Here is a 25617-nt window from a genome sequence, read left to right on the forward strand (position 1 = left end):
CTTTTTATCCCACAAAAATCTGTTTCGCATCTAAGGGCGTTGAGGCTGATCCAATGTATCTGACTGCAATGAACTGATTTAGCTTAGCACAGTCACCTGGCAAGAGTTAAAGGTGTAAATTTTCTTGCGGTCAGAAGAAATTGAATCCTTTTCTCCTGCTTATTCTAGGGCTTTCAGCAGAAATTCTCCTTCCATAGTAAAGAGATCGTGGCCATCAGTTGTTCCTGGTGCAAGCTGGCGGTAAGTGAACAATATTCGGGGAGACTAGTCTCAGCTTCACTGAGTGGCTGCACTGCAAGCTATTTCTTTTTTCCTGGGTCTCAGAGTTCCCTCTCTGTGAATCACCCCCAGTTTTGCCATTTCTTTTCCTTTTGCTCAAAGACACAATAACTTCATCTGGCTGATATGAGTCTTCTGGAAGAGTCTTGCTGCACAATGTAGTTGCTGGCTGGCTACCTCCCATCAATGCCCTGCCACTGCTAGCTCAGACAGCCAAAGGGCTCTTAATACATATGGCTGCATCGAACTAGTTTGTGGTCTTCCATCTGTGTTTAAGTAGGATTGGTTTGATTGTTTGTTTTTTATTTTTTTTTTTTAAGAAAGCATGGCTAAGGGAAGATGATCTTTAGTTATATGTTCCTAAAATTCCATGGTTTAAAAGACTTGAAGATGGTGGACTTGGGAACATTGTTCCTGTTTTTGTACCATGACCCTCCTCTTCCTCTCCATGCTTCCCCTTTGTCTTTCTTGGCCTTCTTATTGACTCTACTCTTTTCCACTCTTCCAGTTTCATAACAAAGTCACCTGTTTCATGCTACATCACATTGAGGAGCCATGTTCCCTGGGGGCTCACGCTGCTGTCATTGTGCCTCCCACTTGGATCATTAAGGTGAAGAAACCTCAGGTAACTGCATGCTGATGTCTGTTTCTGAAGCTGTATGGCTGCACAGGGCCAGCCTGGCTTCGCTGCTTGGTGGTACTCCACTAAGGCATGCTTGTTCAATCCTGTCTCTATTCCTGAAACCCGGCATACATCCATGGTGATTATGAACCTGTATCTTCCCGCCCCTCCATGCAGCCCTTCAGTAGTAGGTTTCCCTGTTTGGGATGAATAACAACAAATACGACTTTTATTCTGAGCAAATCCAGCTCAGATTTGTTCCCGTAACTGTGAGTTCAGCGAGCATACCGCAAGAAATCCCCTGTGTTGTAGGTGGCCAAGCATGTCTCATTAAATAGAGCTGAGCAAATACAGGGGAAAACTGTTCACAAACATTCGCTTGAACTGCAGTAAGAATTGCCTGTGGCTGGACTGGCATCCCTCCGAATTTGCCATCAAGGGGCATTTAAACAATCATGTCTTATTTACATCAGCGTTTGGTGAATGTCAGCAGTAAGCCTATGTGCTCATTTAGTTGCAGGTAACAAGCATTAGACTTTAAAGATTTTTATAATGGATGTGATATGTCTTGGAGAGGATAATTCACTGGTGAACACAATAGGGAGAAAAGGTATCCAAAAGAGAGCTGGCCAAAAATTAAAAGGGGATTCCCATCATGCAAGAAGTACTTTTTTTTTCTTTGAAAGTCTGTTTTCACTCCAGGTTGAACTGAAAGAAAGGGACTACAAACACTGAGCATATCAGGGAGCCATAAATGTTGGTAACAGTTTAATTTCAGAAGCACTGAAACAAGGTGGTTTTTTTTTTTCTGAAATAAATAGTGTCTCTACTCTAACAGAAAAGGTCTCTTTAACATTTATATTTTTTCCCCACACTCTTCTTTCTCTGTTAGTTTTACTCCAGCCTCCTCAAGAGAAATCTTTTTTCCTTTCTTGTTGAAGAATCTGAGTCATTGGCAGGGACTTAATTTCTTTGGCTAATTTTCAGCACCTCGGTGGTATTTGGCACAAAACCAAGGCTGTCTCCTTTTCTGTGTCCTTGTAGAGACCGTATGGCCCATAGTTTTTTGGTCACTGGGCTTCACAGCAGACTGCCTGCAATCTCTGCTTTGGGCACTAGCCAAAGAAATGGTGACTTTAAGGGTTCATGGTCTGGAGATGGATCCATGAGGTAGAGCTCCTTGGGCTGGGAATGACTAGAAAGGACTTCCTAACTGTTGCAGTCCAGACCTGGAAACTGGGTATTGCCAGGGTCCTTAGGCATCTTGTTCCCCAACCATTTAACTATAGCTAACCCCATACACATGGGAGAAAGCAGATAACTAGTCTGAGAACCAGCTTCCTATAGCCAGAGGTGCTACCCTCTTCTTAGGTCTGATAAGGAAATAAAATCTTTTTTCACTCAACACATTTCCAATTTATGTATCTTTTGAATAGTTTTAAATCACCATTTAAAAAAACAAAACAAAACCAAAACCAACACCCCCCCTTTAACCCCCAAACAAAGGAAAACGCTTTCATATGATTTTCACTGTATTTTCTTGCAAAAAAAAAAGAGAAGGATTATTGAATTTGTTCTCATTTTATGGCTTACAAAAACCCCTTTTTGTGAGCCAGGAATACACTGCAGTCACCATTCTTTTAGCCAAAGTCAGGAAAAGAATAGTACCCCCCCCCCCATTTTAATAAAAATATAAATTAATAAGATAGATGTATCCATCTCTAACCTTATTAAAAGAAGCCTTTCTTTGGCCTTCTTATTTCTCATTTAATTTTTAGTAAAAAAACAATTGACACTAATTTTCTTTTGATTTGGCATTTGGTCAAAGCAGGCTACACTCCTTTATAATATTTTTGAAGAATTTTCTTTTTTGTCCATTATTATTTCAGAAAAGGTCAAATAAAAAAACAAATCTGATCTAGTTAATTACAATTCATAGGAAAAATGCTTTTAAAGGTTTAAAAGTTTACACTTAACTCAGGCACACAAAGCTAACATTTTCTTTGAGTGGAGAGGAAGTACTTCAATCCAATATTCCCCCTCTATCACATCTCAAGTCCTTGAAATTTGAGGTCAGTGGCATGCAAAAGACTTATCTTGAGTAATTGAAGCATTAGATAGATCAAAATGATACTTAGCACAGACAATGGGCATATTTCCATGAAGCTTCTTAACAGCACGCATTGCGGTGTTAGTTCTGGGGAATACATCCTTATTGCTGTAGAAAATAATGACGCATCTTTCAGATGTGTGTTCATTTTTTTGGCAGAAGCTGTGTTTTTTTGTTTGGTTGGCTTTGTTTTTTTAAAAATATTTTCTCCCCTCCTGCTGTTTCTGGCCAGCTCTACTTCTGTGTATTATGACCCTCTTCACCCTATATGCGTGTTTGGTAAACACTATGAAATATTCACTGCATTCAATCCACAGAATACAAACACAGTATTCACAAATTTTCATAAATTCAGATAGTAAATAAATGTGTAGCCAGCAATCTGTTTTTCACATATTCCACAATCAATAAATTTGGCTAGAAGCCTTTTTGTCAGAAATTATTTCCTCAGCAATAATTAACTACTCACATTGGTCACAGGCAACTCCTGAACTGAATTCCCTACTCATACGAAATTGATTTTAGTGATACCTTCATCATGTTTGTTGGTTGTTTCTTTTAAGTAAATAAGATGGTGTTTTGTAGCAAAACCTTGCCCTCATTTTTAATTTTTATTTCTCTTTTTATTGCTACAAAAATGGTTTTCCATGCTTATTTTGTACAGTGTGGGTCACCACCTTTCAAATATTGGGCTTGAATAAAGAGCACGCTCCCCCTCTGATTACCAGCAACATTGTAGTAGTGAAACATCATGCTGTAACTGGTTAAGGACAAATTTCTGACAATGTACGTTATAAATGGGGAGCTTTCACTTCTTGCAAGCAATTGATTGCAAGATGAGGAATATTCAGAATGATTCAAATAGTTTTGGGATCGGTGGTAGCCTTGTATGTAATAACCCACTTACATGAATGGAAAACTCCCAGTACTCATTCCATGTTATTCGTAATGTGAGCCCCTTCTATAACTTCTTTACTGATTTCTAGTGTTTCTGTATTGTGTTAGCAGCACTTTGATACCAGCTCGAATTTCCTTGGGTTCAAATCAATTCCATCTCCTAGTTTGTGAAAGCAGGTCACCCCTGTTGACTGGTGGCAACTGGTAAAGGTGGGGTTTGGTAGCCTGAGTGATGTTAGCTCTAGGAATAGACTTGCTATGCTGACATTGTCAGAGAAAAGTAGATAATAAGGAGGGTCTGGCTGATGCACTTACTTACATTTAGTCTATCTTCTGTTTGGGAAGGCAAAGTAACTGTAAAAGTTTTTTTCTTTCCCCCCCCCCCCCCCCCCCCCGTTCAAGGTGAGTGAACATGGTGTTTTAGTCTTCTCCTCCTCCTTTGAGGACCTTGAAAACGTGCTAGTGAATATTTATACTTCTGGGCTTATTTCTTTATTTCCTCAATTGCTGACTACAGCTGACTTGTCTGATTGTGCTTTGTGAACAACCAGAAGATGGTCAAGAGTGACCTTCCCAGAGGCTGTTCATTATTTGTTTGCAGCCCAGCATGCTAAAAGCCTTTTAAAATGAAGGCTGAAATGTTGTAAAGGAAAAGGTTGAAAAGGTTCATTGTATTTGCTTAAGAGAGTCTGTGGCCCTCACACCACCCAACACCATGCAAGAAAGATTCAAATTCTTCTGTTCATCTAGCTGAGCTTGCTTAGAACTATAGTGACCGTGCAATAATACCAAACATCTCTCTTTAAGATGACCAAACTGACACCCACAAAGGAGAGGTTTCCTCTCTAGAGACAAGTTAGGATTTCCATATGGTGCCCATTTACAGGTACGCTTTGCTATCAGGCATTTCACTGAATAATGTTTATAAAATACTCATCACCTTGTTATGTGGACAAGGTAGTATGCATCCATTTCTTCAGGTTAATGTGCAAAGGCTGATGATTACTCTTGGCTGTTATTCTTCTGCATGTTTGCAAAGAGAACCTGCATATGCTTAATCAGCTTTTCTGCCTTTCATTTGCTATGATATGCAGTTGCAATCATCATAGCAAAGCCTTAGGTTCTCTTAACAGTATAGGTGTAGGCATGCTTAAAAAAAAAAAGTGAAATAACATAGTTGTGATGTAGTATATTTTATTGCCTTTTTGAGTGTGGACATGAAAAATATTAATGAATGGAGGCTTAGACTAAAACTGTTTCTGTCTAATATAGTTGTATGACTCTTCCCACCCCACCTATAGGCAAGAAAAGAGATATGTTATAGCGGGATTTAATGACAACTACTTTTAAACATTAATTTTATTTTCTAAATTAGTCAGGATTTTACTGAACTGTCTTTGCCCTTTCCAGAAGAATTTCACCAGGCTTAAGTCCATCCATTGTGGAGGTAGAATAAAAAGTACGGCTCTTCTTCCAGAGTTACAGTTAAGTACTTGCCTAGTATAAGACCTAACTTGAGTTACAAACTACAATTTGCCAGCAGAATTCACTGCACTTTACCAATAGGATAAGTATTTTGAGTTTTACATCTGGATGTACAGAAACACAAGGAAAAGGCTTGATATGCCCTTGAGCTTTCAGCAGACCACTGGCAAGACTGCAGATAGACTCAATCTCCTCTGTCATGTGTTTTGCCCCACTCCAGGGAGAATTCTTCAGCAGAGAAGGGCTGAAGAACTGGGCTAAGGCCCCCATGGGAGGTAGCTTTGACAGTAATGTCCTGTACCTTTATATTGACATAAAGACTCTTGTCTGCAGTCAGCCTGACTACTGAGGTAAGGCAATGAAAGATGATGCAGATGATGTTGCCGATGCACTTCTGTAGTCAGTGCAGTCTTTGTGGCTTATCATGCTTTCAAGATCCCTTTGTATCAGAGTAGGGAAGAGTACAAAAGCTTCTTTAGATGGTTTCTCAAAATATGGACTGAAAGGGCAAATGTCCTGCCATTGCTCTGCAGAGCCATCTCGTCTTCAGTATTCTCAGTAAGCAAAAACGCGTAACTACATCCTGGTCCACGAGGAGTGTTGAGAGGTGACAAAAAACTTGGGACCTTGTGCTCTACAGTAGGCTTCTCCTGGTCTGAGTGAAAAAGGACAGTGTCTTTAGGTGTTTGGATTAGGTGTTATTTTTCTTAACTACTTAGAGATGTGGAAACATTAACTTCCATATGCAGTGTGTTGTACTGAAGTCTTGAAATTCTGGAAGTGGTTGTTTGATATTAAACAGTCTAGTAGGTGTTCTTGTTAATGTTGGTTAGGAAGGAGGATTAAGGACAGACATCACTGCTTACAGATTTGATGATTTCTGGTCGTTGACTTTTTCCATTAGTGGTATACTTTTGAATAAGATCACAACAAACGAATTTTTAGATGAGCTGAGTGGATCTTGCTCCCCTCTTGAAGCCAGAAGAAAATCAATAAACTTTCTTCTAATTCCCTGTGTTAATTTATTTCCTGGTGACAGCTAGACTGAGAATTGAAATACTGAGAAAGTATTTACAGTATTTCCTATAATACAAAATTTCAGTTCTATGGAAAGGACTAGGGTTTCCTGAAGGTATGACTTTGGTTACTGAATTAAAATAATTTAAAAAAGGAAATAAAATTTCCCTTTTTGGACTGTTTGTATCACATCAGAACACCTTTGTGGTTCAGTATCACTATAATATTCTATTATAATAGGTTCTGCAAAAATACAAGCAGTTTTGTGTGGTGTTTTTTTTTATCATGCAGTTAAGAGATACTGTTATTTAAAAAGGAAGCAAACAAAAACCCCACAAACAGGACCCCCTCACCCAAATCCTTAAATGTTAAAAATTCAGTTTGTTCCTTAGCAGATGATTACACAAGTTTCTTGACAGGCTGGAACTGACTCCACAGTGCCAGCATCATACACCATGGTGGCCTTTGTTACGTCGAGTCATAATGGTTGCCAGAGCTAAAACTTGTTGTTTTCTTTCCTTAAAAAAAAAAAAAACAAAAAACAAAAAACAAAAAACCTACCAAAAAACATGAAAAATATCTCATTTATCATGTTTTTTATTACATCTTTATGCAGGTGGTCTCCATACCAGGAGACGAGCCTGATTGGGCAGGAGACTGGAGCCCCGAAGGGGAAACGGGCGTCTCCTACCCCTATTGGGAGGGTTGGCAGGTACAACGTGTGGTGTTATGTGAGTCTATGGGAGCATCTGATCTTTTTCCCCCCTCACAGCGTGGGAAAGTTTCCAGTTCCAAAGCACCAGTCTGGTCTCCGTGTGTGGCTTTCTCCATAACGGTGGTGTGGAAGTGTAAAGCATGCAGCGCATGTAACTTAAATCTCAAGCATGTGCCAGATACTCTTATCATTCTTGAAGTGGACATGCATGGAAGAGCTTCGTAAAGGGGCTCTGTCTGGGCCTGTCTTCTAAATTTTGTTTTGCTTTTCATGTATTCTTTTTTCTTTTGATGTAGAACTCATTAAAGACTTCAACACGGCGGAAGAAGAGAACGTCTTTTAAAAGAAAAGCCAGCAAAAGAGGCAATGAAGTAGGTATTCAAGTGCTTTGGAAATCAGGCTCCTTTTGTTTAAATGTCTAAATGCAGACTTTTAAGAAATGCAGTAAAAAATTGAACTTTATTTTTTTTCACTGAAAAATTTCACATAATTGAATTTATTGTGGGAAGAGATGAGTTTTGATAAAAATTGTATGAGATGTTTCCTATTTGCCGAGTTGATTTTTCAAGAAACAGCGTACCAGACTCCAGAAGGACCAGCAGCCTAATGAAACAGCATTCCCTTGGGATGTAAGAGACTCGGGAACCCTTGGTTTTCACTAGGCAGAGCAGGGGTATGAAACTGGGGTTGTGAAATCCATGGCGAGTGCACTGACACAAGGGTATGGTCCTATTTGAGGGTATCTCTTTCAGGAGGTCTTACATTGGAAATATTCTGCTTGTGTGAAAATTGACATTGGGCCACAGAGAGAGAGAGTGAAGAGGGGAATGATCTGATCATTTGGTTTATCACATAGCTTATAGAAGAAGCTAGAAGCAGCTTGTTTCCAGACCCTGCCTAGTGGATAAATTATATAAATGAACAACAGCCTCATAGGGAAAGGTGGAGGGAGACTCAGCTCTGCATAGCCGGAGCTCTCTGGTTAAGGTCCTCACTTGGGTGGTGGGAGAACTGCAGATCAGAACTGCCTACCACAGACCAGGAGAGTGCCCTCACTACTGGGCTCTCTGGTGTCTTGCAGGTATAGGGAGTAGGGAGGCAAATAGCTTCCTCATTGACATATTTGACCTGTGACATTAGTTCAAAGGTGGGAGGGCCAGCAAGGCCAAGACTTCAAGAGCAGATCACCTGCAACTAAGTGCTGATACAACTTGTCTGTTAAATGGAATTAATGAAATAAGTAGTTTATCTCATTCTATTTTCCACTGGAAAATTGTGTGTGTTAGAAATAGCACTTTATCTGACACATTATTAGCGCTGTGTGAATAATTTTTTTTTTTTTGCAAATAACATTGAGTAAAGTTTTAAAATAGTTTTGTGCTGTCCTGAAGTGTTTTTGACTCCCCCTTCCCCCCTCCCCTTCTTACTCAATTGTCTCAGCTGGATAAACTAGTCCCAGCTGAGCACCACATTAACATGGCAGTACTATTTCCAGTACCTGAGGTAGTTTTGTCAGAGCTGGGTTGGGTCTGCTGCACATATTATGCCAGGGAAACATACATAGCTTGTACTAAAGCTGTCTCTTGCTTCTACTTCTCAGGACAACAAAGGTCGGCCATTTGTGATAAAGCCTATCTCCTCTCCACTCATGAAACCACTGCTGGTTTTCGTCAATCCAAAAAGTGGAGGGAATCAGGTAGGAACGTCATCTGGATCCAGGTAGCAAAGTTTTAGTTTAAGAATGGTGTTTCTGCAAATGAGAATAGTTCTTAGTAAATCAGATAGGAAGAACTCTATGTAACTGAATTGCAGTCCTTAGAGGAAGGTCCTTGCTGTTGAATGCCTTTTCCACTTCAATGGAGTTGGATGGGGATTGGAAAGGATAATTGGGTATTTGAGCAGTTATATTCCTATCTTCAGATTCTTGAAAGGAATTTCAAGTGGTAGTTCGGAGGTTTTCAGAATACTTCATCTTGCCACAAAAAATTTAGATTGGCAATGAAGCCTTAGACTTTTTGGATAAAAGTGATTTAATTTTACTCGGAAAGCCTAGTGAAATTAGCAAATGTGAAATAACACACTCCTACGGCATTTAAAAAAATCATTACTGGTCTTGTACTGTATTATAGTAAACCAAATATCAGTGACTAACATGATCATGTGGTAGGGTTCTTGGAATTAAAACTTATCCAAGTGAATGTTTTCCAGATTAGGTCTGTCACTTTTTGAGTATCAACTAATCTGAGTGCCTTTTGATAGACAGGGCCTTCTAGCTGAAAAGATTGATGTAGGATATAACAGGGTCCTATAGTGCATGGATAATAGCATCGTTGCTGCTCACTTTCTCCTCTGTTAGAAGAATTAGGGAGCGTATCAAATGAAACTGCTAAGACTCAGATTCAAAGCAAAGGAAAAAGTTACCTTGAAGACTGTGTTCAGTTTTGGGCCTCTCACTACAAGAAGGATGCTGAGGTGCTCAAACATGTCCAAAGAAAGGCAACGAAGCTGGTGAGAGCACAAGTCTTATGAGGAGCGGCTGAGGGAACTGGGGTTGTTCAGTCTGGAGAAGAGGAGGCTGAGGGGAGACCTTATTGCTCTCTACAGCTACCTGAAAGGAGGTTGTGGCGACGAGGGTGTTGGTCTCTTCTCCCAAGTAACAAGTGATAGGATGAGAGGAAATGGCCTCAAGTTGCACCAGGGGGAGTTTAGATTGGATATTAGGAAAAATTTCTTCACCGAGAGGGTGGTCAAGCATTGGAACAGGCTGCCCAGGGAGGTGGTGGAGTCACCATCACTGGAAGTGTTCAAAAAACATGTGAATGTGGCACTTCGGGACAGGGTTTATGGGACTGGTGGTGTTGGGTTGATGGTTGGACTTGATGATCTTAAAGGTCCCTTCCAATCTGGTGATTCTGTGATTCTGTTAGTCCCTCTCACAATGTGTAGCTCCTCTGCAAAACTCCTTGCCATCGGATGTTGCGGGTGCTAAAATTTTACATGGGCTGAAGGAGAGGTTTGGAAAAGAAAACCTTGATGTTTACCTACAGCAAACACCATGTTTATTTTCTCTGTTCTTATACCATTTCGGAGGCACTTTGACTGCTATTCGTGGTTCTCCACTTAGGGGAGGGTGTCAAACAGAAGAGCAATTCCTCAGAAGGGGGAGCTAATGAAAAAGAAACAGGGGAGGAGCAATCATTATAGCAGCAATGAATGAAGAAGGGAAGATCAAAGATTAGTAAAGTTAAAAACCATGAACAAATGGTGGCATGCAGAGCTGAACACTTCCAGTAATGTCTGCTGATGACTGAAAATGTCAAAGGAGCTAGTGGGCACTGCCCAGAGATACTCTGCTACAAGACATCCCAGGGTGAAGGGAGTGTAGATTCTCTCGGGATTTTTCCCCAGCAAGCTGCTCCTTGTGCAGAGAGCAGTTAGCTTGGCCAAGGTCAGAAGGAAATCCTGCAACTTGTTGAGGCCTGGAATGGGAAGCCTGTGAATACACAGGTAGGGGAAGAAATGCAACCAACACCTCAGCAAGAAGTTTAAGATGAACTGGAAGAACAGCAGCCTGTTTCGCATGACATACAGACACTGCTGCAGAAGGGGCATGACTCAACTTTAACTGTTCTGTGACCACAACCACACATGATGCACTATTGAAAATTCCTGACTTGCACCTCCCAGGCTATGCCAGAAATGTATTCTTGAATTACTTTGGAGTACAAGCTCTCCCTATGGGGTTCTTATCCCTCTTCTGCTAGTAAGAGATCCTGCCACTTTGTGTCTGAGCAGAATATGAAGGAAGGGAATCAAGTGTCTGGAATATGAATCCAAGAGTTTGAGAAGGTGGAATTTATATCTTTAGGTGATGAGCTGGCTACAAGGCACTGAGTGGGGCAGAGGTAGCCCATAGAGTCCTTGGTTCCTGCTTCTTTGGGTGGTAGAGGGCCACACCTATGAGTATTCGTGGTGGTGATGGTGAAGGTCAAAGCAGAGTCATTGCTTGGATGTTGGACAAGCCACTGTTCAATGTGATGATGACTTTGCCCACAAACTTGTTCAGCTTCTTGCTGGCATGGATGGCTGAGGGTGATGTGAGATAACAGAGGTTTCTTGCTGTAGGTGGTGAGAGGTAGGAGAACAGGTTGCTGTGGGAACTGAACCTTTGGTCTGACCCTGAATGCCTGTTCTTATGAACCATTAATGATCTGTGGTGTCAAGGACACCCTCCCCAGATTGGTGGGCTGCTATTCTATAGAGTAGTAATCTGCAATGCCACTTTTTAGTTTGTCTTTTTCTTGGTTTATGTTTGCTTTATAAAGCACAGAAGAAAGAAAAGCAGTCCAAATATAGCGAATTATGAACACTATTATTTCTAATAATAATAAAGCTATTCATAATTTCCCTTCATTTGATTTTTCTCTTTTCCTAGGGCACCAAGGTTCTCCAAATGTTTATGTGGTATTTGAATCCACGCCAGGTCTTTGATCTCTCTCAGGAAGGGCCAAGAGATGCGTAAGTTCCTCGGATCATAATTCTTACCCAGAAAGCAGACAAAAGTCTAGCTTGGATAGACAGGTAGACTGTGTATAGGGTTTATGTGTCTAGGTTTTGATAGTGGGAAGGCAGTCTGCAGTGCTGGCTTCTGTGACAAGAGATCAGGAGCTGCCCCCATGTCAGACAAAGCCAGTTCCAGATGGCTCCAAGATGCTGCTGATCATGGTGTCTGACCATTCCCTGGTGGCTGAGTATTACAGTAGGGTGAGGCTACCTCCAGGTTTCCATTGAAGACAGCAGAATGCAACTATCTCTGCTTGCTGAGTAACTAACTCAGCTTATCTGGGCAATAGTCGAAGTGTGAGCCTCTTCCAAGATAGGGAGGTCCTGTCCTTAAAGGGCTGATTCTTGCTGCTAAGAGTTGAGAGACCATCCTTCTAAGGGATGTGAGATAGTGATACTTGTTCTACTTAACCATCTCTTCAGCACTCCTTTCACAAGTTAGGCAGCACAAAAAGATGCTACTCAAGTACTATTCAAATATATACCTGTGTAAGAATGGTCCTAGTGTTTGCTATTCATACTTCTAGAGCATCTGTGCATTTTTTGCTGCTGAAATACTTTCACTGCTGCTCCCCTCATGACATATAGAAGATTTAAAGTAGATGTACAGTTTTCAGAGCTGTGTAATGGAGTTAAAGAAGGGTTAAGTCCTCAGTTCACTAGGCTCTCTACGTGTGAATGTATCCCCTTCATTGGGAGATATTTCATTATGCTTTTCTTTCATGCAGTTGAAGGAACAGCTCTTTAATGGGTACTTCTTAGGCTCTCCTGTTGATATCTTAGATCCGATATCCAGAGAAAAAGCTCTGTTAGATGTTATTGCCTTCTTTGATGTTAAAAATAAAAAAGATACCAGTTGAAGGAGCTGTTATGTTTTACATGCCTCAAAATGATGTCTCAGGAAATCTTGATGAGGAACACTATTTTGTTTAAAAAACAAAATTTTGCTTTAACATAAGAGGAAAATGAAAGATTTTGTCACCTCCTGAGGGAGCATGAGAATCTGGCCTTTCAGATTTAGCATGGGAACATGCTAAACAGATAAAACATTCCTCAGGAGATGCTGCCTAACCATGGGGGAAGGCACCATTTCACATCCTAGTGCATTTTTGTCTGTGTGAAACGGGGTGAGCCACAGGGCTCATGTTGGGTCAGGGCTGCTGCCACTGCCTCCTCACTGCTGAGGCTTTTGGTAACACTAAGATTTTTTTTTTTTTTTTTTTCTCCCCACCCCCCCCCCATCCACGCCCTTACTAATGAATGTTTGAGAGTGCAATAAGCAATGATTGAACTGTCACTTGGAAAAATGCATAAAAAGGGCCTGCATCATTGTTCTGACTCTTTTGTCTCCTTTTTTTCCTCTTTCCCTCTCCTTGGAAGGCTGGAGCTGTACAGAAAAGTGCCAAACCTGCGGATCCTGGCCTGCGGTGGGGACGGCACGGTAGGTGGCCGGTGCCTGGCAGCCCTGTGGTCATTGCCAAGGAAGTAAATGATGCTCAGTTGTGGGTTTCCCACCGCGTGATGTGAGGTGTGTGCTTAGGTAAGCAAATAGGGTTTAGATCTTTAAAGGATTTAGGGACCTTCAGTTGGAGTCAGGCTCTGCAGTTCAGGGTCTGGAGGCCATGGCTGGTAATGGAGCTATTACGACCGCATTACTCTTTCAGTACTTGGGAATATTGTCAGTCTCAGTCTGTGCCACTGAGCGCTTAAATACAGTTGAAAAACTGACCTTTAATCTCTGTGAAGCGCAGTTCCCCAAACATGCATTTGATAATAGTTGTAACAGTAAGTATGGTAAGGAAAATGCATTACTGCTTGCAAGGTGCAATGGCTGGCCAGGATAGATACATGTAGATATTCAGGGCATGGGGAGGGTTTTATTTTTTTGTAATGAGCTGAACCCCCACCTTAACCCATCTCTGCTTGAATTTCTGGGGGAACTTTCTGTTCAGATTCTATGTGTTCTTTTAAAACCCCAGCTGTAGAGGTTATTAATACCAGTGCTTCCCCTGCAAGAGTGAAGAAAAAAACCCCATTATTAGACTACTGTCTTGCTGGTACCTGGGAAAATAAGATATTACTGTTACTGAATTGTGAACTTTCCTTGAGAAACATGCAAAGCATTGTTTTAGCAGGAGGCATAAGCTGCAAAAAAAAAAAAAGTTTCAATCTGTTTCTGAAAGTCTTTTTCTTCCAGCTGAGGAAGCCAATATTTTAACTGGGGGGAAAAAAAAAATTCATCCCGAAAATACTAAAACAGAAATGAATGGAACTACACTGAGCCTGCTCATCCTTTGTTTTCCCTTTGCTGAGCAGTGCAAGCGATAGGTGGCAGCACCTTCTCATTAGTATGAGCAGCACTCTGCTATTACGTTTGAAGCAAATTAATATCTAGTTATTCCCAAAGACATTACATCTAGAAATGAAAAATCTGTCTCAAATGGACTTACTTAGTGAATATTCAATGAGACCATATGTTACCTTGCATTATTGAAGTGAACCAGAACTTCTTGCAACTTTTCCATCATTGCTGCTTGCTGTTCCTTTCCAGGGCATAAGTGGAAAGCTTTGCTTTGTTTCTTTGCAACAGGAGCTGTCTGTTTAGAGGGAAATTATAGTCTTTGTTATCCTTGGTTGTGAAACTAATGTGTAATGTAAAGGTTTAGAAATTATCTCAAGTTAAATAGCAATGTTGTACTTATAAATTAGTAACGTGAAGTTTCTTTTATCAGTTAAAGGCATTTACAAAAGTGGTAGGTATTGTAATGCTACCTGCACCAGTGGAAGGCTGAGGCACAGATGTCCGGATTAAGTCAGTGGCAATGACAAAGGGCTGATGACAAAAGACTCTTTAAGAAGTCCTGGCCCCAGTGAAGTTATCGGGACTCCTTATTCTGTATCCTGTTATCAACACGTAAGGGTAGATTTTTGAAAGGTAGAGGATTGCTTATCTCTGAAAATCTCTTAAGGACTCAGTCCTACTGTGGTGCCTATGATACTTGAGTACCTTTGATGATATCCAAGTTCATAAGAGTTGTGATTGAGATGACTGTTGTCCAACGATGAACTCCAATGTGGGTTTGCATCTCAGATAAATGCTTTAATAATTGCACCATTTGTTATGATAAATGCTATTTATACATAATTTCATAAAAAGTTTCAGAACGTTTTTAGCAACTCTTCTTTACCCTGTTGGAAATTAACATTTAATGAAAACAAAATATTTTACAGTAATTTGTTCCTTCTGGCTAGATTTCTGTGTAGTCCAGAATAGGGACAAGAGAGAGAAGTAAGTGTCTAAAGTTACCAACAATTTATGGTACAGAAGACCCAGATTCATTGTTCCAAACCAAAGTCTTCAACCCTGAGCATTAGAGTTTTTCTTTTATTCTAGTCTTTTAGTCTTCTCTTTATATATATGTGTGTGTGTGTATAAGTAGAATAAATTTATATTTTTATACTTTTCACTGAGTGAAATAATTCAGCACTAAGGTCTCTTGTCTGGGGAATGGGCTATCTGTGAGCAAGTCCATGCTTGACTTGATCAGGACCCCCTGTTCCAGTTCCAGGACATGTTCTGAGATACCATACTGTTTCAGTGTGTCTCTTGCATCTCCTTTCATGACAGCTGTCAAAGGTTTAGTTTCTTTTAGCATAAGAGCACTTCAAGAAATTTATCTTGAGTTGTCCATATTATTCATCACTCATTTTTACATACAATATTTTTCAGAGCAATATTTAAGCAGCCTTATAATGCCAGGTGTAATTTCCTGCTTGAAGAACAGCAACTCGTGTGCTCCCTTGTCTCGGTAACCCTGTGTGCTGTTAAAAATAACCAGTGTTTACATTCTGCTTGCACAGGAGTTTCATGAAAACTGCTATAGCTGTTGTCTGAAAGATGAAACCTCAGGTGGGGCAGTTGTAGAGTTAAATTTCAGCTCTCCTAATTTGTCCTTCTCCCTTTTGTTTTACTTGATCTCTGTAAAGGGGATATGATCAAAATATGTCCTTCTCCTTTTTTCCATCCCTTTTAATCTTCCTGACCAACAGTTCTCTGCATTTCCCTTGTTATAGGTGGGCTGGATCCTCTCCATCCTAGATGAGCTGCAACTCAGCCCCCCGCCTCCTGTGGCTGTCCTTCCGCTTGGCACTGGGAATGACCTTGCCCGCACCCTCAACTGGGGTGGGGTAAGCACTGACAGGGGTATCCTTATGTGTGGGCTCTCAACTTGCTGCTCTGACTTAGTTGTGTAGGGTGGAACTTCATTTTGGCTAAAATAGCAGGTAGGGCTGTGTCCAAGGTTTCCTTCAGTTAGGCACAACGGTTTGGTTCAATTTCCAGTCGGGGGTCTTGAATTATTAACAATGTAGTTGTAATAAATGTTTACATAGATGTATCTGTCTGATATTTCAGGCCAAGTAATGAGGAGGATATGCAGGCTTCTAATTTAAGTATAGTTTAAACTTTATTTCTCTCTATTTATCCTTGACTACACCACTGGAGTTTTCCAGGCAAGGCAAATACATTTTGAGTTCCTTTCCTTATGGCTTTACTCTGCCGCCCGACTTGTGTACCTAAGCAATAGCTTGTTAAAATGCTTGATGTATCAAAATTTAGCAATATTTTGAGGTGTTCTTAGGAACAATTGATCTGGTGTCTTAGGCCTGCGTGAAAGGAGGGAGGTCTGCCAGGTAATTGGTGAGTGACTTGCTTTGCTTTCACTGTTCATGGCTGATACTCTGGTGACACTCTGCTGTCAGGGTTACACAGATGAGCCAGTGTCCAAGATCCTGTGCCATGTAGAAGATGGGACCATTGTCCAGCTGGACCGCTGGAATCTCCAGGTTGAGCGCAACCCTGATTTGCCACAGGATGAGCTGGAGGATGGGGCACGTAAGGTTAGAGCCTTCTTTTTCCCAGGGAGACTACAGGATGCTTAAGAGCATCTTTGGGTTACACCATAAACTGCATAAGTGGGGAAACTCTAAAACTTTTTAATTCTCTAGTTGCATGTCTTCCTTTTGCTCTTTTCACATGTCAGTGCTTCCAGAGTTGTGTGAAATGTAATGCATGAGAGCCATTTATTTTTTGTTTGTAACTCCTGGGCATTGAACATTTATCTCAAGAACTGAACCCTGTAAAAAGTCCCTAGCATTTTATCTGAAAGATCATTGGTTTGTTTTTTTTTTTTCTCTAGTAAATCTGGGGTGGCAGGAGAAACAACCCTGTAACTCCCATCCATTCCTAAATTAGATAAAACTAAAAACAGGATGTAGAATTTTATTCCTTAGGATTTTGCTAATGGATACCAACTGTTTCCTACTTTCCAGCAAGGGGTACTGTATTTTCATATTTAATTTCTTTGTGTGTTTGTCTCCATATAGTATCCATTAGTGTACCTTGATAGTTGAAGAATGGGAAAAATTTTATGTGAGGGTATCACATTTATAGTAATATGTCATTTAGACTGGAGATGTTGAAATTGTTACAATCATAAATAAATGATTCTGTGAACCATCTTCCTCTTCTCAGTTATAATTTCTAGCTTATCTGTCAGATGCTACTGTTCTCTCTCTACAGCCCCGCTGGGCACGTGTAATGATGAAGAGGCCAGATGTGTACTTCCCTGCCTCATGCATCCTCAAGAGAATTAGCACTCGTCTGGCACTTGCATTGCTCCTGGTTATATATGAAGCTGGAAGAACACAGCTTGAGTTGTGTTCTCCCTGCTGAGCTTGAAGTGTCAGTAATTAGGAAAACCTTTGTATTGACATGTTAAGTGGAGCAGCATTATGGGAAATCTCAATGACAACATAAGGAACCCTTTGATGTATTTACAAAGATACATATATGATCATAAAGCACTGTAGATGTGTTTGTGTTCTTTAGGTTTTTGTACCTGATAGTCTTCCACAAGTCATTAGTAACTTTCAGAGCAGCCTTCTGCATACATGTCCCTGATAAGTTCCACTTCTTTTTAGGTTTTTATCAGAAGCCAGGTTTAAAGTAGTTAATTCCTGATGTGTCGTGGAATGTTTCTTTCATGTTATTTTTACATATCTTTTTATTACTCGATTACAGCTTCCACTCAGTGTCTTCAATAATTACTTCAGCCTTGGATTTGATGCACATGTCACACTGGAGTTCCACGAATCTAGAGGTAACAGGAATTTTTTATTTCCTTAGCCTTGGGAATAGGCAATTATCTTATGAATTGCACATGGAGTTGGATTTAACATCCTGTTCTTATAATTCAGAAGGAAAGCTGGAACATAAAACCCCAAGATAGATACAAGTAGGAAGGAAGTGATTGTATCATGAGTTTCCAAGGGACTTCATGATTTAAAAATGGAAAAAGTACAAGGAAAAATGGCATCCACTGAAGTAAAAGGGCTAAAAGGGGAGCTTTTCAAAGTTTTGATCTTCTAAAGGAGATACCAACTTCAGATATAAAGGAAGTTTTATGCTGATGCAGAAGCGTCAGAATAAGAGCAGAAAGAAAAACAAATGTAAGTCAGGTTCAAGTGTGGAGGTGGAAGGAGGAGAAAAACTGCAAGACTGTGGAAGTAGCAGGATATCAGGAGGTTGACTCTGTTCTCAAACTGAACAGCTGCTACTTATGGATGAGCATAGCAAAATATCATTGGACGTGGTACAGACCTAGTGTCTCTATGCAAGTGAAAGGTTTTAATGTCCACAAAACTGTCGGGAATTTGAGCTGTTGTAGCACCTTATTTGGCCCCTTTCCGATGGTTGTATCACACCATATAGATCCAAATGTGGCTTAACAGGTGGGCCTTGGACTGCTGTGAACTGTTCTATTTATATGGTTTAGGCAAGCATGCTTACATAAACAAACCTTGTTCAATTGTCTGTGTTCAGCTTTTGGTCATTTCAGCTTCGTTTTTTCTGAATCACAGTCTCCCTTATCTTCACTTTCATACTATCAGAGTGTCATTTCAAAATGAAAAGATAGCACTCTAATGCCATGCTAAATAAAGAGCAGGATACATGGTGGAATGAGCTAATGCATATTTTATAGTGTTTAAGACTGCTTCAAGCTTTAGGAATAATAATGAGGGGCCAAGAAAGAGCACAGGAATGAAATGATGACAGCTGTATGCATTTTTTTATGAATGCATATCACTGTGCATTGCTAATGTGACTGTGAATATACTGTGTAGATGAAATGCATGGCTACTTTCTCACTTAATGGAGGCATTACTTAATAATGAAGTTATAGTACCTTATAAAGAATGGATATTATTCCAGAGATGCCAATGTTTCAAAAATTTACATGGGTGAAAAAATACTTGGCAGAGCAAGCTGTGTATCTGTGAGTGGGTATGTGTGGCCACGAGAGTTTTTCATAGCACAAGTGTTTGCTCTTACAAGTCATTACTGCTGGTGCCTGCCTTACCCTCTCAAATGCTAAAAGACGAAATGCAAAGTGAGCCCTATGTATTTTAGGACAGAAAAGCTTATAGCCTTGGAGGTGTTGCTGGTGTGTGTGTTTTATTGTGTTTCATGTGGAATTGGGGTTGTTCAGCCTGGAGAAGAGGAGGCTCTGGGGACACCTTATTACAGCCTTCCAGTACTTAAAGGGGGCTTATAAGAAAGATGGGGACAGACTTTTTAGCAGGGCCTGTAGTGATAGGACAAGGGGTGATGGTTTTAAACAAAAAGAGGGTAGATTCAGAATAGATCTAAGGAAGAAATTTTTCACAATGAGGGTGGTGAAACACTGGCACACGTTGCCCAGAGAGGTGGTAGATGCCCCATCCCTGGAAACATTCCAGGTCAGGCTGGACGGGGCTCTGAGCAACCTGATGGAGTTGAAGATGTCCCTGCTTATTGCAGAGAGGTTGGGCTAGATGGCCTTTAAAGGTCCCTTCCAACTCAAACTGTTCTATGATTCTATGAATTAAGCAGTGCAAAACAGATTCTGATCTCATTCACAATTGGTGACAATCCAGAAAAACTCTTAGCAAAACTTTAGCAAAACTTACAAGCACTTTCATGACTGTAGCACTTAGTCCATTAAGATAAGTAGCTGTATGAAGTTGCATATGTGAAGCTATTGTAATCACATATAGTATTAAAACAAACACATCCTCCCCCCCAAATTAAATTGATTTGAACACTCAGTCTATCAGGGCATTTTATGCAATAGAGATTGGTCAATTGTTATATTTGGAGTAAGCACTGATTGCAATGTCTCAGCAGAACCTGTATATGAATGTGGCCTTTTCCATGGCAACTTTTCCACTTTTCTTGTGACTAATCAGATTGAGCCTTGAGGGTTGGCTCCAAGACTAACGTGTTTAGCTCTCTTTCTTCAGGAAGTGGCCTGGGTAGTGACTTTTTACAGTTTCCTCCCTTGTTATCCTTATGCTTTGGTGGAGCAGGGGAGATGCTTTATTCCTTTTGACATGCTTTGTGATCCCTCAACTCTACATGATTGTTCATTTGCAGTGGGACACCCCTCCACTACACACACACACACAGTCTAACACGTTCCATTTCCTACTCCCTTGATGGCTTGAGAATGGTGAGGATGGAGCGAGCCTTGGATATGCAGTCAGTGATTTACTTCTACAATCAGTTGCACTCAACTTTAGGCTCTATTCCACATTGCAGAGAGAGTCCTTCCTCCCTACCCTAGCTCATCTGCTATTTCGGAAGTAGGAGCAGTTCAGCATGTTGAAGGACTGCCGAGTCCCTGACCTCAGAAAGGCTCCTCTTCTGTTCTAAACTGGGGCTTTGGTTCTGGTCAGTATTTGCCATAAGATCCATGTAAGAGCCAGTGCCCTGGTGGCTGCTGCCCAGAGCCATAGGGGAGAGCCACATCAAAGAATGTGCGGCACAGGCACGGAGCCTTCAGGACCCTCCTGCTTCTTAGCATGGGGTGTTGGGACTTTCTGTAAAGAGCTGTCAGCTCGGTAAGTGAGATGAGATCTACTTATGCAGTTAAATTAATCGTTAGAGGAAGAGGTTGGCCCTGACTGTGTTCCAGGCTGACCCACAGTGGATGATACAGCAGCTGGGCAAACAATTAAACAGGAAACACAAAGTAGCTCATTCCCACTAAGTGGAGCCTACACTGTGAGATGTAGTGACTTCAAAGGGAACTGGAAGCATTGTTTCACAAGGTCATTTGAGAAGAGGTAGTTTGGAAGTGTTCACACCAGTGTGATGCTTGAGCCAGAAGAACGATATTGATACTTGGATGTTTTCACTAGAGAATTACTGAGCAAGACTAGGCGGTTGGTACTGAATACACCGAATACAGTGTCAAAAGGGCTGCTTCTGAAATCTCTGGAAGCCACAGTCTAGGAAAGCAGTTCCCAGGGATGCATGAGAATGACCTCTATTCTGGGAAACCTGCCTTACACTGGGAGATTAAAGGAGCTCCGTTTAGCTTATCGGAAAGAGGTTAAGAGGCGATTTAATCACTGCCTGTAAGTGTTTACCCAAGGAGAAGATATCTGATAGTTGGGGGCTCTTTAATCTGACAGAGAAGTATAATAAGACTTAGCAGCTGGCAGTTGAAGTTTGAGAAGTTCAAGATAGGGGAAAAAACACACGTTTATTTTACCAGTGAGAATAATTAACCATTAGATGTGCATTACCTGTAGTAATAGACTATTAAGATCCTCCATCACTTGGAATCTAATCAAAATGAAACAGCTCTCTAGGTTTTGGAGTAGCCACTTATTTTTTTTGCTGTGGGAATATTTGGGTTGAGATGTCTATATCCTCTTTGTAACACATCAGAATTTAAATGTTTGTTTGATCTTGTAATTTACTAATGCTTTACTCCTGCTTCAAAGCATGGGTTAATGTTTCATGGATCTCTAATAATTCTTAGAGCTCTGTTCTGGGTTGGTAGAAACAGAAGTCTCTCAAATGTTACTGAGGGATCAAGAGATGAATAGCCTGAGTGGTGATAAATTAACTCTTTGTATTCCTGTTACCTCTTTGCTCATGTTTCCATCTATTTTCACTCTACAGGAAAAGGGAAGAATTCAATATCAAAGTTTGAAATCTAAAAGCAGATAATGACACAGGTGGGGGACTCTCACACAAGAAAAATATATTTATGTTAGTATTTTCACTGAGTGATGTGTGCTAAAAGCACTATAGTGCTAGCAAGGAATGTGAAGGTACAATGGAGTCTACTTGTTTTATTAGGATGTTCATATTTTTCCTTTTTATCCTTTCACAGAAGCAAATCCAGAGAAATTCAACAGCCGATTTAGAAATAAAATGTTTTATGCAGGGGTGAGTTGTGATTCGTTTTACAGAATGATGCTCACTTAGTTGGTTGAATGTTTTCTTAAGTACCCCCCTCACTTTCTCGCATCAGGAGCTCATACCAGTTCGTTTTGCCTGTTGCAATTTAAAGTGCGCATGTACTGTTTCTGGCAATGCCACACATATATGTCCGTTGGAAAGTACGGAAAGCGCTGTTGTTTTACAGTGCTTAGCAGGTGAGAGAAATGCTACTGCCTTGGTCATAGTACTGCTCATGTTTTGGCCCCCCTGCTTCTGGCTTGTAAGCTTCTCAGCAAACTGCTGTGCTGCTTTCAGAGTGTGGGCAGCACATCGATATTGACTTTCCTAGAGAAATTCCCCGTGTGTTGGCCTGTACCTTTGTAGCTTTGAGGAGTAGTCTTGGATGTAGGGTCATGGGGAGTGGAGGGCAGAGATCAGACATTTGAAGCGATTAATTTTCATGTGTGAATATGCAGATAAAATTACCCACTTTCTGCATTCAGGAGGTACATGGGCAACACTTTATTCTAAAATGCAGTTGAGAGAAACACTAATTTGATAATGCATGACATATTATGTCTTTCTGGATGATGACTTCCACCATACTCATGTGCCTGAAACACGGAAACAAATACGTGAGCAAGGATTTGCATTGAAACCCTTGGGTGCCCAAGGACCTTCTTTGTTAACCTCTCAAAAGAAGAAGTATCGTAACTTAGGATTTTTTTAAATTTTTTTATCTCCTGAGAGCAAGAAAGAATGGGTTTGACAAAAGGATGGCATTTGATAATTAGCTCTGTGGTGGGATAAGAAATAAGGACAGAGAAGACGGGAGACATTGGTGACATTTCCTGCACTTATTTCTGTTGCAGGCAGCCTTCACAGACTTTCTGCAAAGAAGCTCGAGAGATTTATCCAAGCATGTTAAAGTTGTGGTAAGTATAAGAAATTGTGTCATAGTATTGTGGGAAGAGGGGGGAATGGAGAGAGAGACCGAGGTGAGAGTTTAATGGCTCTGTTACTTTTCAGTTTTGAGCATGACACTTGCAACACATTCCAAGGAAAGTCTTGGGAAAGTTGTTACAAAGCAGCAACACTTCTCTTGTCTGTGGCTCCATTCAGCAATTTCTCTGTGCTCTGTCACTTTGGCTTTGTAGTGTGATGGTACAGACCTGACTCCAAAGATCCAGGAGCTGAAGTTCCAGTGTATAGTGTTTTTAAACATACCCAGGTAAGCTCAAGACAGATGCTTGGAGTTATAAAAGAAAAAATAATAAATTAAGTTTTTTTTACAAAAAAAAGGTACCTACAAGTTGTCCTAGACTGGGTGAACGTGCAGGAAGCATATTGCCACTGTGCTGCCTTCTTGAGAGCTGTTAATACTGTCAGTTATCAATACAGAATGGGACCAGAGTTCAGGGTGTGGTGAAGTTATCCTTTAAAAAGTTGAATATCCTAATACAGAGATCGTAGAAATGATTAACAAACATACTTTCAAAAGTTGTTCACCTAACCTGCAAACAAGGTAGTAAAGGCACAGATGCCTGGTCTTTTGTTTAATTAGAAGCTGAGTGTGGAAAAACAGCAGGTCGGGGCGGGTGGGGAGCAGAGAGGCTGGGGGGAAAGAGGATCAATATTTTTCTGGTAAAGGAACACCAAAGTGTTGAAAGAAGTGTTGTTTTTTAACGTGTTAGAAGGTGTCCCAAATAGAAATATAGCTGTATTCTTAAAACTTGTCTATCTCCTGCTCTCTAGAGCAGTGGTCTCCAAACTTTTACTGATTGTGCATCCTTATCAGTAAAAAAAATTTGTGAGCATGCCCCCAATATATGTATATTCATTTATAAATTATACGTATGTGCTACTGTACTAATATATCACATACATTATAAAACATATAGAAAAATAGAAATTAAGAAAGGATGTGATAAAGATAAAACAAACACAATTTTAATTTTTTCCTTACTTGCTAAAAGTACAAATAATATTTTCTTCACACACCCCAATTGTCTTGCCAGTTGTGGATTTTTCTTGCACACTCACTGTGGTGCGTGCACTCCACTTTGGAGACCACTGCTTCAGGCAACCTACCACTTTGTTCCACATGCAGTCCAAGCACTTGATCTTTTAGTCCTGCACTGCCCTCGTTCCAAGCCTCTACTTGGTGTCAGCTCTCCAAAATTCCCCTTTCTATCACTTTTAGATCACTTTTACATCCATTCTTTAATGGTAGGAGAGAGAGATGCCACGGCTGCATCTGTTCCTGCTTCTTATTTCTCTTTGCCTCCTCAAGCTATGCAATGTTTTGCATTTCTTGCTCTGTTAAGAGCTGCGGAGCCAGCAGGGAGAGAGGAAACGGAGCTCCAAGGCTGGTGCTGCTGCTGCAGCCCCATGCCTGCCTAGTCAAGGGGGCTACGCAGCTTTCTGGCTCAACAGCTCGTCTGCAGAAAGCAAAGCGAGTGGGTAGAACAAAGTGCTGTCGCTCTGTTACCTACTTCCTGGTGTTTCCCCATTTCCCTCGCACAGCGGAACCTGCTAAAGGTTGATGAATACATTTATGGATGTTGTACCAGCTTGGAAAAAAGAGACAAGTTTTCTCTTTTGTCCAGTCCTTGTCAGCAAAACTTTTAAGGGCCCCTGAATTGAATCCTGGGATGGATATCTGGGTACTTCTGGAGGACAGCAGAACAGGCTACTAGTCAGGACCCGTCAGGGCAAATTGCATTCTCAGAGCTTGCTTTCCAAACCTCTTTCTGTAGGTATTGTGCTGGCACAATGCCCTGGGGAAACCCTGGAGACCACAGAGATTTTGAGCCTCAGCGGCATGATGATGGCTACATCGAAGTCATCGGGTTCACCATGGCCTCGCTGGTGAGTACATTGCAGGTGCTGCCCTCCCTGCAGGTGCTGCCAGACCTGGTGAATCCCGTGGGCAGCGCTACAGAGTGCAAAGTTGTCCTTGTTACTGAAGAACCACCATGATTCTGCATATTCAAATAAGGTCAAAACATGCTCTGCTGCTAGGTTTTAAATTAAGGAGACAAATTGTAAATTTCTAATAAAAGAAGTGCTATTTAATAATAAAAATGTGTTCTTTGCAAAATATGGCTAATTTGCATGTGCAGCGCTCCCAAGAAACGGCGAGATTATTACAGTAAGGCATGTTTCTACTGTGGGAATGTTCTATGGTCAAATAATTACTGCTGTTTCTTTTTAGCTTTTGTCTATTTCAACCTATGGCATAAAAGTTCAATTTTTTTTGTAAAACTGGCTACTGGAAAGAAATATGAAATTTTATATAAAATTATATGCACATGCAGTTTCCATATGCCCACTAAAAATGTTGTGAAAATTTAGTAATAGCTGTGGGAAAATTAATAATAATTCTGGCACAAATATTATCTCTCCTTTTGTTCTGCTAGGGAAAGAAAATTCAGCCAACAATTTTAATTTGGCAGTTCACTTTCTGTCAATGCTGTCCTTAAAGTGAACTAAAGCTGAGTAACCATAAAAGCAATCTCACTGTAAATACCCTAGTATCCTACTATCACAGTGGTCAAACACAGTGACAATCGCTTCAGGGGATGATTAAATGCAGTCAGGGAGCTGGTAGTTATCCCCGTGCTAGCTTTAATCTACCTAAGGCACTG

The 25617-nt window shown here is 40.7% G+C and overlaps 1 protein-coding gene across 2 annotated transcripts in view; it reads left to right on the forward strand.

Annotated features, from left to right (window-relative positions):
• The first annotated feature begins 232 nt into the window (after positions 1-232).
• Positions 233-25617, forward strand: part of DGKI (diacylglycerol kinase iota) — a 117716-nt gene continuing 92331 nt past the window's right edge. Inside the window, exons 1-12 of one of the 2 annotated variants that reach the window (XM_082008548.1) lie at positions 233-904; positions 7422-7508; positions 8726-8821; positions 11561-11643; positions 13069-13129; positions 15763-15876; positions 16450-16587; positions 17771-17849; positions 21918-21973; positions 22840-22902; positions 23125-23198; positions 24727-24838. In XM_082008548.1, the coding sequence (XP_081864674.1) occupies positions 812-904; positions 7422-7508; positions 8726-8821; positions 11561-11643; positions 13069-13129; positions 15763-15876; positions 16450-16587; positions 17771-17849; positions 21918-21973; positions 22840-22902; positions 23125-23198; positions 24727-24838 (1056 nt within the window). In that variant the 5' untranslated portion in view covers positions 233-811. The remainder of the gene's footprint in view (positions 905-7421; positions 7509-8725; positions 8822-11560; positions 11644-13068; positions 13130-15762; positions 15877-16449; positions 16588-17770; positions 17850-21917; positions 21974-22839; positions 22903-23124; positions 23199-24726; positions 24839-25617) is intronic. The other variant, XM_082008547.1, reaches the window with a different exon arrangement.

Source organism: Phaethon aethereus, assembly GCF_964289735.1.
Source record: "Phaethon aethereus genome assembly, chromosome: 1".
NCBI lineage: Eukaryota > Metazoa > Chordata > Aves > Phaethontiformes > Phaethontidae > Phaethon > Phaethon aethereus.